Source organism: Acanthisitta chloris, unplaced genomic scaffold (assembly GCF_000695815.1).
Source record: "Acanthisitta chloris isolate BGI_N310 unplaced genomic scaffold, ASM69581v1 scaffold8284, whole genome shotgun sequence".
NCBI lineage: Eukaryota > Metazoa > Chordata > Aves > Passeriformes > Acanthisittidae > Acanthisitta > Acanthisitta chloris.
In genome coordinates, this window is record NW_008668756.1 from 54172 (window position 1) to 68417 (window position 14246).

The following is a 14246-nucleotide window of genomic DNA, read 5'->3' on the forward strand; positions in this document are numbered from 1 at the left end:
ATAAAACACTATGTTGCCCGAAAGGTAGGTAGTAGCAGTGTAGGAGTTGCGACTTCTGTTCCTGAAAGTTATGGTGACTTTAAAGTCATTGCCAAGAACTGCCTTTTGCACTTGGAAGTCCATGTCAATATCCGTTTGTGGCTGATATATGATATCTTTGGTAGTTTGCTTTTTAACACCGTACATCACAGCAGTCTCAAGAGCCAGTCGTTCCTCATCTGAGCCTAGAAATGAATGAAAATCAGACTTAGAAAAGAACAGGGGTACTGCATTAGCCCACCTACCACCTTCCGTAGTCTTTAGTCACTGAAATGAAGAGATGAAGACCGTGAGCCTTCCTGGGGTAACATTAGTATTAGGATAACTTCACAGCTTCCAAGAGAGTTAGTGTCTGTTGTATCAGACAAATCAATATAGCTGAATTGTTATTAATGTGGCTACACTGATTTACTCTGTGCAAACATATGGCCTGAGTAAGAAATGTCTAAGCAGCTACACAGAAAGCCTTGAACTGTTTTGAATGCTTTGAGTGGCTCCACAACTACCTTTCATTTTCACTACAGCTTACTCAGTCCAAAGCATTCCTGAGTAGCAAAGTTTGTGTTCTCATCAAGGCATCTGCAGTGTTTCTGGGATGGAGTTACAAATAAAGAGTTTCAGAGAGCACTTTGGCAGCTTTTCATGAAGTTCTCTCAGTGCCAGAGGCTTGTAAATCGATCATCCAAGATCTGACTGAGATAAAAGTACATCAGTATGGTTCCACCCCATTTCAGGTTACCTTCTCGGAACTTGTACTCCTCAGTAATTTCCATCATTCCGTCACCTCCAACTTCCTTGGTCACAATCAACTGCCCAATATGGGTTGTGTCAATTTTTTCTATCACTTGTGTTCCATTTGGTTTCCTTCTTGAGAAAATAATGTCACTATTCACCTATGAAATTAAATGAAAACAATGACATGTTGACTCAAAGTCCCATTAATTACTTGCATTGAAGTTCCATGTTTAAAATTAGTCATGTGCAAAGATGCATTTTACTATTCATAACTCCAGAATGATAGAGTATAAACTTGATTAGGCTACAAAGATATCTTTTGGATTTGGGGAGCATGATTACACATTTCTTTAGACATAGAGGGGGGAATGCTTAATAGATGAAATATCTTTATTTTCTTCTGTCTTAATTCAATTAGAAAGAAACTTGTCCTGCAGCTCTGGGCCCATTACCTCTGGAGGTGCAAGAGGTTAAAACTCCAGACCAGGCTCTCCAGCTCCTTATGGAGCTATTTCTCTTTCAGATCCATTGGTCAAACCACCCATGTGAGCTCTCTATGATGCACAGCAGCCAAAAGGAATGCAGTGAGCATAGTTGAATCTTGAAAGGATAAATGACCAGAGCCTGAAGTTTCAGTGGAGCTGAACGTATAATAAGCTTTCTGCTTATTATGTTGGTGAGCAGAGATTAGAGAAATCTCTCTCATTCATTAAAGCCATATCACACCTACTGGCCTGCAAGTCAGACTACAATGATGAGATTACTCTGTGATTTCTCAGTCCACAAATTTGAGACCTTTCTTGTGTCTCACTGATACCACTCATTGCAATAAGATTTTTCACGTACGTACCTCAGCATAGACAAAAGGAGCATCAAACTGGAAGCAAACGTGGCCATGTTTAATGGCTTGAACTGAGGCTGGACCACACCTGTACATACCTATGGGGAGAAGAGAGATAAAGTGAGAGATTAAACAAATTAAAAACATGTCAAAACATATTATTTTCTAAAAGAAAAAGAAGTTTTGGGCTTTGGCAAACTCTTTCAGTAGTTTACAGAAACTCCTGACCAAGAAGCAAAAAGCTTAATTTCTGTTAGCAGTCCTCTAGACAACACAGACTTCAATCTGGAACAACCTGATGGTTCAGTACCTTTAAGGGCACCATGAAGTCCACTGTAAGTCTCAAGTGCTTGAAACACAGTTATAGCTGGTTTTGGTTAAAGCAGATGATTTTGGGAGGGTTCAGTTACACCACAGGCTGAGAAAGATCTCACTGTAAATTTGCAAAGAATGTATTTTAAGGACTGGAAATTTCAGGACTGGAAAGAAATAGCAGTGGCTTTTCACTTTTTTTCTCCTGCCTACCTCCCGCTCAGGAAGTTTAGTGAGGGCTGCATAAAATGAAGGAGAATTACTTTGATCAGGCTTCTGTGTAGGTTCTCTAAAATTTTAGAAGACATCTTTGGCAACAGGATTACATTTCTTTTGTACCAAGTAGGGCTCTTCTCATGCAGGATTTTGTGCCCATGCATCATAAGCAGTGTTATAATAGGGATAGATTTGTTGTCATTGGCCATATGGTGCCACTGGTTCAGCTATCATCAACTTATTGCTTGCCACAAAGAACCCAAACATTAGAAAGTAAGCTAAGGAGGACTTCAAGCCAAATTACCATCACTGGTTTCTTGAGGTGTCCCATCAACAGCCTGCCATCCTCCAAAACCGACAGGAAGATCAGGTCTGGTCATCCAAGCTTCATTCCAGCAATGATAATTCCTTAGACAAGAGATGGGACCAAAATATTAAATTCTCGGAAAGAAGATAGGACCAAAGCAAATCTTTGTATTTATGTCCTTCCATTGCTTCAATACGTTTGTCAATTCAGGGATAAAAAAGTTCAGTCTTTTAAGAGAAGAGATTTTTAGGTCTAAAGGTTTGATACAAACCTATTAAAGTCTGGAAGGCACAATCCATCGTTGTAGTTCGTTGACTGGAACTTGAAGAAACTTTTTTGGTTCTTCTAATGTGTTCTGAATGTAAACATCTCAGAAAATATTGGGGTAGATGAAGAACTACACACACTAGAAGCCTTTCTAAGATTATTCTCACTTTGGATTCCTTGTAAGGCTTTCCCTGTCTGTCATGCCAATGAAGCAGGTCAGATTTCCTAGAACATACGGCTTTCCATAAAACCCACCTACAACTGCTGTGGGCCAAGTCTTGCTTTTAGAGCCCAGGACAATTTTCTGGAAGATGAAATTCTGAGTAGCTCATCTAGGTGGTCAGGGCTGAAATGGTCTCACCTGACTGAATGATCAGGACAAAACCCCCAACACTACAGCACCATCATAGTCTGCCCAGCATATTTCAAATATAAGCAGAAGAGAAAGATCGATCTTGCAACTTCCTACAACAGTGCCAGTGCTCAAGGGAGAGCACAAGCAAGGAAAAAAGATAATCTAGGAAGAGGGTCTCACAGTAAAGCCAGCAAAGTGTTTGCATTTCATTACTGCAAAAAAAAAATAAAAGAAGGAAGGAGTAGAGAAAGGGGCAATTTTGCTTGCAAATTATACATATCCTACAGCAGATCTGAATAAAATTACATCTGTGTAGCTGCTGATATAGCCCCTGGTACACTCAGTGATATTAGCAACCAAAATGGGGATTGTTAAACTCTGACCATTTCATTAATAATAGGTGAAAACCAGCCATAGAGCAGAGTCAGAAGGATCTGAGGCTTGTCTAACAAGACATTTCAAAGTGGAAATGAAAGCTTGGATCAGGGTAAAACTTGTCAGTTAGGAGAGTTAATGAAGCAGCACTACAGAAAAAGGAATTATTCAAGGAAAATGACGCACACTCAGAGAATTTTTGATGCTGCTGAGAGTAGTCAATGCTGAATCATGCTCAGAAAGCTTTGCTGAGGGCTACCAGAGAATGGGGATGCACTTTGAGGGAGGTGGGTATTTGAAAACCGCTATGCTAACATGTGAAAAAGACAATCCCTGCCCTGAAGCCTTCACTAGTTCACTTTGAATCAAAGTTAGACATGTCATTGGCTTTGTGTTCTGCAAAAGAAGAACCTGAAGAGCAGGTGGAAGGGAAGGATGATAAAACCAAAAGGAGGTGGGGGAACAGTGTGGAAAATGGCAGATCTACTTCCATTCTGTAATTAGGTAATGCAGTTTTTTCTATATATGTATTTTTTATATTCATCTCAGGGACAGGTTTTTATTGGTGTAGTGCTGTACACAACAGGATGGCAATTTCTTTGGGTCTGCTGCCATACAAGTGGCCAATACATTTAAGGATATCAGATGTGAATGGACAGAAAGATATTGCTTGAAAAGAAGTGACCATTAAGGAGAGGAGGATAAGGGGAACATTTGCCTCCCAAAATGTAGCAGAAACCTCTAGTAGAAGTGAGCATAGCTGAGTAGCTGGCTCCACAGCCCTAGTTTGTTACACTGATTCTGTAATTCTTGTGTTCTCCAGCAAGACTGAGACATTAGAGAAAGCAAGAATGGCAATACAGATCAATGTAGTGACCATTAAATATTTACAGAGATAATTACGAACAGACTAAACAAAGCAATGAGGAGATTAATAAAAGATGACCAGGTGCGTTTTATGCCTGGAAGACAATTCAAGAAGGGTAGTTCGTATTGCTTGTGGGACAGGCACATGCCAGAAACGGCTGCTGCCTTTTCATTACCCAACAAGCTCAGGCATCGAGGTTGAGAGGGGCACTAATAACATTGAGAAATTAGGGCAAAGTGATCTGGAAGTGAATGGGAGAGCAGAGGTCCCAGAAGGGCTTTCTCCATGAGCCTGGACAAGGATGAACCCCCATGGGGTTGGGTGACATCAAGCAAGTTTCTGCTGAGGTACTGATTTCAATCTGCTTGGACCTCCAGTAGAAGTAAGGCTTGATTCCCATCCAAGAGAAATATTCTCTAAGTGTCTGTATATCATCATTAAGAAAGACAAGGAGAACAAAGTAAGGGGACAGAGACAGTACTGATGGGCCCAAATCCGGCCAGCTTTATAAAAATAACTTTTTGCAAAGTCTGTGTAATTTTGTATATGTGTTTTGTTTTTGGTGGTGTTGTTTTCTATCCTGAGGGAGAAGATGATCTTTAATAAAAATAAATAAATGTCAGATAGCATTCAGAGGAAGCCCCACACTCAGAGATTGATTGGACTGAAAATCCTGGCTCCAAGTATCCCTGAAGTCTGAGAGTATTTAAAACCTGAAAACAGATCAGCTTGAGCAGTACAAGGCTGGAGTGCAAGTACAATAGAAATGATATATTAATATAGAAAAAGAGCTTTGCTTCCAGTTTCCAGGAGATTATAAATAAAAGTGAGAAATGCATTTTAAAAAATCATTATAAATACCTTGAGCTTGTCCTCTTGAAAATAAAGAAATAAAAGAGACATTAAAAACAAAATCAAGGTTAAGACAAACCATTAAAAGTCGGCATGTGGGCTACCATGGAGTGTTACAGAGTAATGAAAAGAAAGGACACAGAGGAGAAATGAAAAGAGGTGTATATATTAAATCATGCCCAAAGGGTTATGTGCACCATGTACTAATAAATGCACCAGGAGGATGAACGGATGAACAATGCAGTTCAAAAGTAATCAAGTCAAAGAAAAGCAAATGTAGGATGGGGAGATGAAATGCTAGTGTAAAGTTGCATATGGATTTCAGTGGAGCTAGGATGATTTTGGATGATCTGGCCCTATCCCAAAACAATGGAAAAAAATTGATTGAATTAAGAAGTCTTGGGAAACAGCTGTGAAAAGAGAGTTAGGGAAGAAAAAGGAAATATCAAAAGAGGGTGAGAGGTGTTTCACAGATCAGCTTAGGAGAAGGAGAGAAGAGAAGAGACGGTGAAAATTCTGAAACATAGCAATTACTTTGCATTACTGGATGTGTAGGGACTGAGCAGTCAGGTTGACAGCCACTGGGTCCTGTTTCACACCATTGATAGGCAGAGGAGGTTTCAGAAGACTGATCTTTACAGATCTCTGAGCCATAGAAGGATCAGCCCCATGAGATGTGCTGATGTCCTGCTGTCTCATTGACCACATGCAAAACTGTCCAAGGATCCTAACACGAGGGAACAAGGCAAATAATGGGACCACAGCTCATTGAGAAGAGTAGGCTTTGACCTGTTTAAAGTCCTGCTTGAAAGAATTCCGTAGGAGGAAGTTCTGGGTAGAAGATGGATCCAGGGGAGCTGGTTGTTTTTCAAGAAGCTTAAGAATGGTCCATCCTTGTATGCAAGAAATGAACCAAAAGTGGCACAAGTCCACAAAGTGGTCCCAAATAAACTTGATCATTAAAAAAAGTGCATAAGAAAGGGGGGAAAGTGGGGACAGGTGACAAGGAGGAGTACAAAGTCACTGTCTGAGCATGCAGGGACAGGTTTAGGAAAGACAAAACATAGACCAAATAGAGTATGTCAAGGGACATGAAGAGCAGTTAGAAAGGTAAGCACATCAGTATCAAAATGAAGACTACAGAAAATGTGGGTCTGCTGCTGAGCAGGGCAGGTGACCTGGTGACAAATGATTAAGAGAAGACCAAAGTATTCAATGTCTTCTTTACCTTGTTTTTTACTGCTAAAATTTACCTTCAGCAATCATAGCCCCTATGACCATTGTGGAAGCTTGGAGTCATGAAAACTTGTCATCTGTAGATGAGCAACAAGTTAGAGAATAGTTAAACCGACTGGACACACACAAGTCCAACAGATCTGATGGAATGGACCCAAAAGTGCTGAGGAAGCCAGACAATGTCACTGTTAGACCACTCACATCTCTGAATGATCATGGAAGTTCCTGAGGACTGGAAGAGCGCAAATATCACTCCATTCTTCATGAAAGAGAAGAAAGAGTACCCAAGGAGCTACAGACTTGTCAGCTTCACCATGATCCCTAGGAAGGTTATGGAACAAGATCTTCTGGAAAGCATTTCGAAACATATTAAGGACTAGGAAATTTGCAGTAGTCAGCATGGATTTACAAGCAGCCAGCTGGGCCTGACAAACCTGATAGCCTCCTCTGATGAAATGAATTACTGAAAAGACAAGGGGAGACCAGTGCATGGGGGTTGGCCCTTTTCACTTTAGCACTATCTCCCAGAACATCCTCATAGACAAACCACTGAAATATAAACTAGACAAGTGGACAGTAAGGTATACTGAAAACTGGCTGAACTACTGGGATCAGAGGGTTGTGATCAGTGGTGTGAACTCCAGCTGGAGCCTAGTCATTAGTTGTGTACCCCAGGGGTAGATATTGGGTCCAATACTGTTTGACAGCTTCATTAATGATCTGGATTATGAGACCCACTGCACCCTCAGCAAGTTTGCTGATACAGAAAACTGGAAGGAATGGCTGATACAACAGAGGCTGTACACAAGGAGATGCTAAGGCAGCTGAAACTGTTCAGTCTGAAGATGGGAAGGCTCAATAGGATCTTATCCATATGTATAAATGCCTGGTTAGGGAATTGAGGTAAAGAACACAAAGCCAGACTCTTCTCAGTAGCCCAATGACAGGACAAGAAGCAATGGGCACAAATTGAAACACAGAAAATTCTGTCTGAAGATCAGGAAACACCTTTCTTCTGTGAAAATGGTTAAACATTAGCACAAGTTTCCCAGGGAAGTTGTGGAGTGTCCATCCTTGGAGACTGTCAAAGCCCAACTGGACACAGCCCTGAGCAACCAGCTCTAGCTGACCCTGCTTTGAACATAACAGTTGAATGACTTCCAGGTATCCCTTCCTGTCTCAACTATTCTGTGACGCTGTGATACAAGATTCAGATGTAAATGAACCTAATTGTTTCCCTTAGAGTCTCTCTTGATTATGGAAATCACATAAAAGAGGTTACAGCAACAGGTTCAGTCATTTCCTCCACCACACAATGGGTTTATTACAGTTTTAATATAAAGACTTCCAGAGATTAAGTTATTAATGAAACATGCTGATGAGCAGCTATGCTAGTGAGTTGAAGATATCATTGACACAAATCAGGTATATTAACATTGAATAGGACATATATCTCCTGAATATAGGAATATAGAGGTCACATTCCCTGCTTCACTCTGTGGAGGAGAAGCTTGAGGGCCAATAACCCACACAGAGCGCATAATCAATATATGCTACATTTCTCCTGTCAGACAGAAGACAGTAAGAGTTTGAGGATCCAGATATAGGACTGTGTTCTCCTAAAGAATGTGTAAACTTCATTTCTTGTTCCTATTTTCTTTTCATAAATCTTGTGATAGCATTTCAGTATCTTGTATGATACCTTGACTTGTTTCTTTTTCAGCTGCACTGGATTTATTTCAGAAAGTACTTAATTGCAACAATGACTGCATGCACACAATGTAAAACCAGCCTACAAATATAGAAACTGGGCACAATCAGAACAAGAAACACATTTTTCCATAGATATTGAGGTAACACTTTGAACCTGTCTCCAGAAGGATGGAAATGCCCATCCAACCCCTCTCCATTTTTAGAAATATCTTGGCCCTAAGGAGCACAAGCACTTATACATGCACTGTATGGCATGGTAACATTAATAGTGTGATCCCCTAGAGTTTGTGTGTTTACACAACGAGGACTTCATATTAGTCAAGCTCCTAACAATCCATTCATTCAGTTTCACATAAGCTAGCAGTGTTCTTCACTGCACAGAGAAAGAAATAAAACATAGGCATTGCTGACATGGTTTTTACTACTCATATCATTGACACATTAAAGGCATTTTCCAGGAGGACTCACCAGACAGAATCTTTTGTAAGTTTGGTGTCCACTTTTCCTTCATCATCCAGAAAGAAGTCCAAGCGTAAATTGGCATTGTTATCATGGGCAGAAGAATAGTTGGTAATGAGTCTTGCAGGTATCCCCAGGCATCTCAGAACTGTGGCAAAGATAGAAGTGTGATGAGAAGGACAAATATGAAAACTATGTTCTTGGATGACAAGATAAGAGGACAGAAGCTATTAATAACTAGAATAAAACAGGAAAACTCAGTCAAATCAACCCAAATAATTCCTCCTATCTGTTTTTATATAGCACATGCTAAATATTTTATTTGGTCCCAAAATGATGAGCATCCAAGATAGATAATGATACAATGGTTACGACTTAAGTGGCTGATTACCAGTAGTTTTAAAGCAGTCTTGCATAGTGACCACACTGCAGCTTTTCAGGACCAATAAGGGTGCAATGGGTCGACTTGCATCACCAGATGTGGTACAAAGAAAAACAAGTTTGAGCTTGCAAGAAATGCAAAATCTGTTAGGTCTAAGTAACAGTAATTCAGGCCAATCATGAGGCTATGCTAAAAAGAAAATTAATAGAAAGTATCTCCTTTTGATTTATTTGGAGTATTCCTGTTTGAAACCTGCTGTCAGAAGGGATTTAGAGAACACAAAGAATAAAGCTGAAAATGATTGCTAACAATGGGGAAAAGCTGCATGATTTGCAACTGAAATGACAGAGTTTGAGAATCTGAATAAACTACATTACATAGTTTGTATTGATTGCTAAGTAATAGTATTACGGAGTCAATAGTCCCTTCCCATAAAGTGTCTTAAAAGTGGGATCAAAAAAATAAGCCCCTAGCCCTAAATCTCAGACCATCACATCATAGCACCAATGACACTTCTCACCGTTTGACAGGTGGTAAATCTGGGAAATGTGGAAATGCTACAGCTACATCTGTAGTCTGCATCATTAGGCTTCTGTATCTGTGGTGCACCCCAGCTGATAAATAGACATGGAGCACAGCCCTGAGAGGGGAGTGGGGCTGCAGGGTGACACATCATCTCAGCTTCTGCAGGTGACATATTTTGTCTCTCAGCCAAAAAAAAGTTCATGTTTTCCAATTTAGCAGCCAACATAGTTCTGCAGAAAACAGAGGGTGTTGGGGTTTTCAGGCCCTTTTCATTTTTTTTTAAAGTAGAAAATATTTCCATTGAAAATCATATTTAAAAATAGTTCCAGTTCTGCAATGCTGAACAGCCCTTACTGCTACTGCTGGGTTTTGTATATTCATTAGTGTCACTACTGTGACTCCCAATAAAGTGTAGCACTGCACATTCATTTCAAGTTTCTGGATGACAAATTACCTGGATGCATCCAATACCATATGTACCTATTGATTAAACTTAATTCAAGTGCCCTCCCAGGCTTCCAGAACATGAACCATCAGGGCTCATTGAAAATAATTTGTCTGACAATTTCAAGATTAATGACCATTTTTTGGAATGTTTTAGCATTTTTAACGGATGGATATCCAGAGTGTACAATACAGTAACCTTGGAAAGCTGGACTGGTCACAATGATAAAACATTGGCAACTGAGAGACTCAAAATCACCTCAAAAAAACCCTGTTAGTTGCACATGACTGTTTGAACCTTTGATGTTCCCTTTGCAGTGGTCAGCAGCTGGCTGTATCAGTGGCTATCATCAGATTAGCCACTGGACAACATCTTCATTTCATAGTGCTAAACAAACGTTGTACTTCAGCAATCCTTTCAACAGTACAAAGTGCCAGGTCTCTGACTTGACTAACTTAGTCAGCAAACTGAGACTAGTTTTGCCCCAGATAAATACGCCTCTCCACTTAACACAGCAGGCTCTGGGCTTCTGCTGCATCGCCCCAGTTTCACAGTGGCCTCCAGGCAAAATATTGCATAGTGGTGATTCAGGGCCAGTGTGGGGGGAAGGTGGGAGAACTGGTGTCTGTGTCTGTCTGTGACCTAGAGAAATCCAGATGAGGCAATGGGAAGAGAAGACAAAGCGGCCCATAGAAGCCACTGCGAGGAATTGCATCTGTAGGAAACATTTACACAAGCCATTTTGAACCCACTACGTTGTGCAGAGTGTGAGAAGCATCAAGTACAGACCATGCAGCCTCAGGCAGTGAAGAAAGTAGATATCTCTCAGGTTCTTTGGATGTGGGTGATTGCTCACTATCCCACTGCACTAGGAATAAACTAAAGCATTTCATGCATTGAAGGACAGAGCACTTGCCTGCACCTTCCCAAATCAAAACAGGAACATCTCCAGATTTATGAAAGAATCTAGACTTGCGCAAAACATTTGACACTGCCCATGCAACATCCTCATCTCTAAATTGGAGAGACATGGATTTGATGAATGGACCGTTTGGTGGATAAAGAATTGGCTGGATGATTGCACTCCAAGAGTTGTTGTCAATGGTGTGCTGTCCAAGTGCAGATCAGTGATGAGTGGCATTCTACAGGGATTGGTGCTGTTCAACATTTTTGTCAGTGACATGGACAGTGGAATAGACTGCACCCTCAAGCAAGTTTGCTGATGACATTGAGTTCTCAGGTGCAGTTGACAGCACAGGGAGGGGAGGGAGGGGATGGGATCCAGAGGGACTTTGACAGGCTTGCAAGGTGGGCTGATGCCAACCTCACAAAGTTCTACAAGGCCAAGTGTAAAGTCCTGCATGTAGGTAAGGGCAATCCCAAGCACAAATACAGGCTTGGGGAGAAGTGACTGAAAGCGGCCCTGAGGAGAAGGACTTGGGGCTGCTGGTTGACAAAAGGCTCAGTATGACCACGCAATGTGTACCTGCAACCCAGAAAGCTAGCTGTATCCTGGACTGCAGCAAAAGCAGCATGGCCAACAGGTCAAGGGGGATGATTCTCCCTCTCTACTCTGCTGAGACTCCACCTAGAGTACTGCATCTAGCTCTGGGGCCCCCAACATAAGAAGGACATCGACCTGTTGGAACGAGTCCAGAGCAGGGCCACAAAGAAGATCAGAGGGATGGAGAACATCTCTGAAGACAGGCTGAGACAGCTGGGGCTGTTCAGCCTGAAGAAGAGAAGGCTCTGGGGAGACCTTAGAGCAGCCTTCCAGTACCTAAAGGGGCCTATGAGAGAACTGGAGAAGGACTTTTACAAGGGTATATAGTAATAGGACAAGAGGTAATGGCTTTAACCTGAGAGAGGGTGGGTTTAGTTCAGATATTAGAAAGAAATTATGAGGGTGGTGAGGCACAGGAACAGGCTGCCTCAAGAAGTGGTAGCTATCCCATCCCTGGAAGTGTTCAAGGCAAGACTAGATGGGACTTTGAGCAGCCTGGCAGTAGAAGGCAACCCTTCTCACAGCAGGAGGGTTGGGCATAGATGATCTTTAAGGTCCCTTCCAACCCAAATCATTCTAAGGTTCTATGAGAAGCAGAGAACTCTGAAACCACTCCCCCGCTGCAGCTGTGAGAAGCGTGTGCCAGTAGAAGCCTAGGTGGTCACAAGACACCTTTGTTTCTGAGGTTCTTAGTCTTTTGAATAGCTTTTGAATTTCCTCAGGTAATCCGATCGAGTTATGAATGTCAGTTACACAGACTGGGGTAATTGTGTATAAAATGAAACTTACGCACACAGAACAGGCAAAAATAAAGTGAAGACACAGAGATGCCCAGGGTTGCCTGAGGGTGAAGAACTAGTCTTGTAACTTACCATTAATTATACAATTTTAACACTTGCTGTGGAAGATGGGTGATTAATAGCCTTTATTTTTGCTAGAAATATACAGAGAAGTGTAATGTGATTCCTTGAGACAGCAACATGTGACAGTACTAAGGCATGTGAAAAAGGGGAAGGTTTCACAGAGAGTTTTTCTGTAACTCCCTTTTCACACCTTAAATACAAGGACCAAAGCTTAGACCTTCAACTATGGCTGAAATGTACTTGATGTAAAGTAGGCTCCAAGCCCGCAGAAATATTTTGTTTCCCTGCACCAAGCTGATCTCATCTTCCCCCCACTCTGATACTTACATGTATATGTTGTAAGTGCTTCTAAGTAAGATTGTCTGGGCTTAAGACACTTGTAATTTCTGTTCAGTTTCTTCTATTGGCCAGTGCTATAGGCATAAGAACTGCTTGACTGGCTCTATACTGACACTTGACATAAGCATTGCTTCCAATGTCTGGTCCTCATTATCTGTATAATGCACATTTTATACACTCTGAGAGTCTTTCTTGACTGCTAATATGCTGCAGTGGGCTCCTGAGTATTCGCAGATAATGTTGTTAGATGTGATGCTGTTACTGAGCTAGATGGTAAAAAAATGGGACCAATCCAAGGCTGCTTTCCCCACTGGGTTTTATGACCTGCAGCACTGGAACTCCTGGAACTTTACCTTGTAATTCTAGACAATTCATATACTAGACCAGCATTTTCCCCATTCTTCTGGCTCATAAACTCCAAAAAGTTGTTAACAGTGCTCAGTAAACAGGTGCAGGGACAGTGCACCTCAATTGTTTTAGGAATAATTCTCAGTAGGTGAGATTTAGCCATTTTGGAGCAGAAACACCATCACATGTCCCATATTGGGTAGTAATTTAATGTTTTAGGTCTAGATGACAAACACCCTTTGCATCTGAGATTTCCTGAAAGAAATATGGACTGTGCCAAAAGACTTAACTTTCTCTCTCCCAAACTTACCCTCATGAGTCACTGAATACATTTTACTGAACAAATAAATAGTTCACAGATTTGTTTGGAAAAGCAGCCGAACTGAAGAAAACACCAAAGCTTTATTTAAAGACCATCTATTTTAGCCACGTATTTTAAAGTACCTCTGCTATTTACTCCTAAACAACACAGGGCCAGGAAATATTTTAGTTAGTTTCACCTAAAACCTCTATTAAGCAGTGCAAAGCTTTTCTCATTGATACCTACATGTGTTGAAGACACCAGCAAAGACCCAGCACTGGCCATATCGCACAGGTTGCTTAGAACTGTAATACTCCAAGAGAATGTCCACACTTCCTGTCCAGGCTGAAGGTGCAACACCATAAGTGTACTCATTGTCCCAGGATCCAGCTAGCACACCATTATCATCCCTGGAGTTGATCTAAGACAAAGAAAATGAGCATTAGGGATGTCAGAGACTGGATAATAGAAAGCTCTTTAGCCCAGAAGATAAAGATAGGATGGAAGAGACTGAATATAGACAAGTTTAGGCTAGAAGTAAGATAGAAGTGCTTCATTATGAAGGTGGGAGACAAATAAAACAATCTTGCTAAGGGCCATGGATTCTTCATCACTGAAAAATTTTGAATGAAGGTAAGACATTTAAAAATAATGTCAAAATTAAATCATCACACTGAGTATCCATGTTGCCAGTTTAGTAAGTTTTATTAACATTGAACATGCTTACTACTGTGTATTTTTAATACATGCAATCAGTTACACATTGATAAGCAAGCCTCAGAAATATTAAGCTGGATTCTTTCCTAACATCATCTGTTTTTCTGTTCATATCAGCCCAGAAATTTTAATAAAATCACTCCTGATTTACAGCAGATTGAGGGGAGAACCAGTCCACTTCTATTTTTAGAGTAGAAACTAGTTTCTTTGGTCCAGCACACATGAAAACAAGAATGAATCTGCTGTG

General features: G+C 41.0%; 1 protein-coding gene across 1 annotated transcript in view; it reads right to left on the reverse strand.

Annotated features, from left to right (window-relative positions):
• F13A1 (coagulation factor XIII, A1 polypeptide) overlaps nt 1–14246 on the reverse strand; it is a 58189-nt gene that overhangs the window by 11932 nt on the left and 32011 nt on the right. The window contains exons 6-11 of the mRNA XM_009073052.1: nt 13529–13703; nt 8585–8723; nt 2448–2551; nt 1625–1713; nt 779–932; nt 1–224 (exon numbers count right to left, since the gene is read on the reverse strand). The exon at nt 1–224 is cut by the window's left edge and continues 52 nt beyond it. Of these exons, the coding sequence (XP_009071300.1) occupies nt 1–224; nt 779–932; nt 1625–1713; nt 2448–2551; nt 8585–8723; nt 13529–13703 (885 nt within the window). The remainder of the gene's footprint in view (nt 225–778; nt 933–1624; nt 1714–2447; nt 2552–8584; nt 8724–13528; nt 13704–14246) is intronic.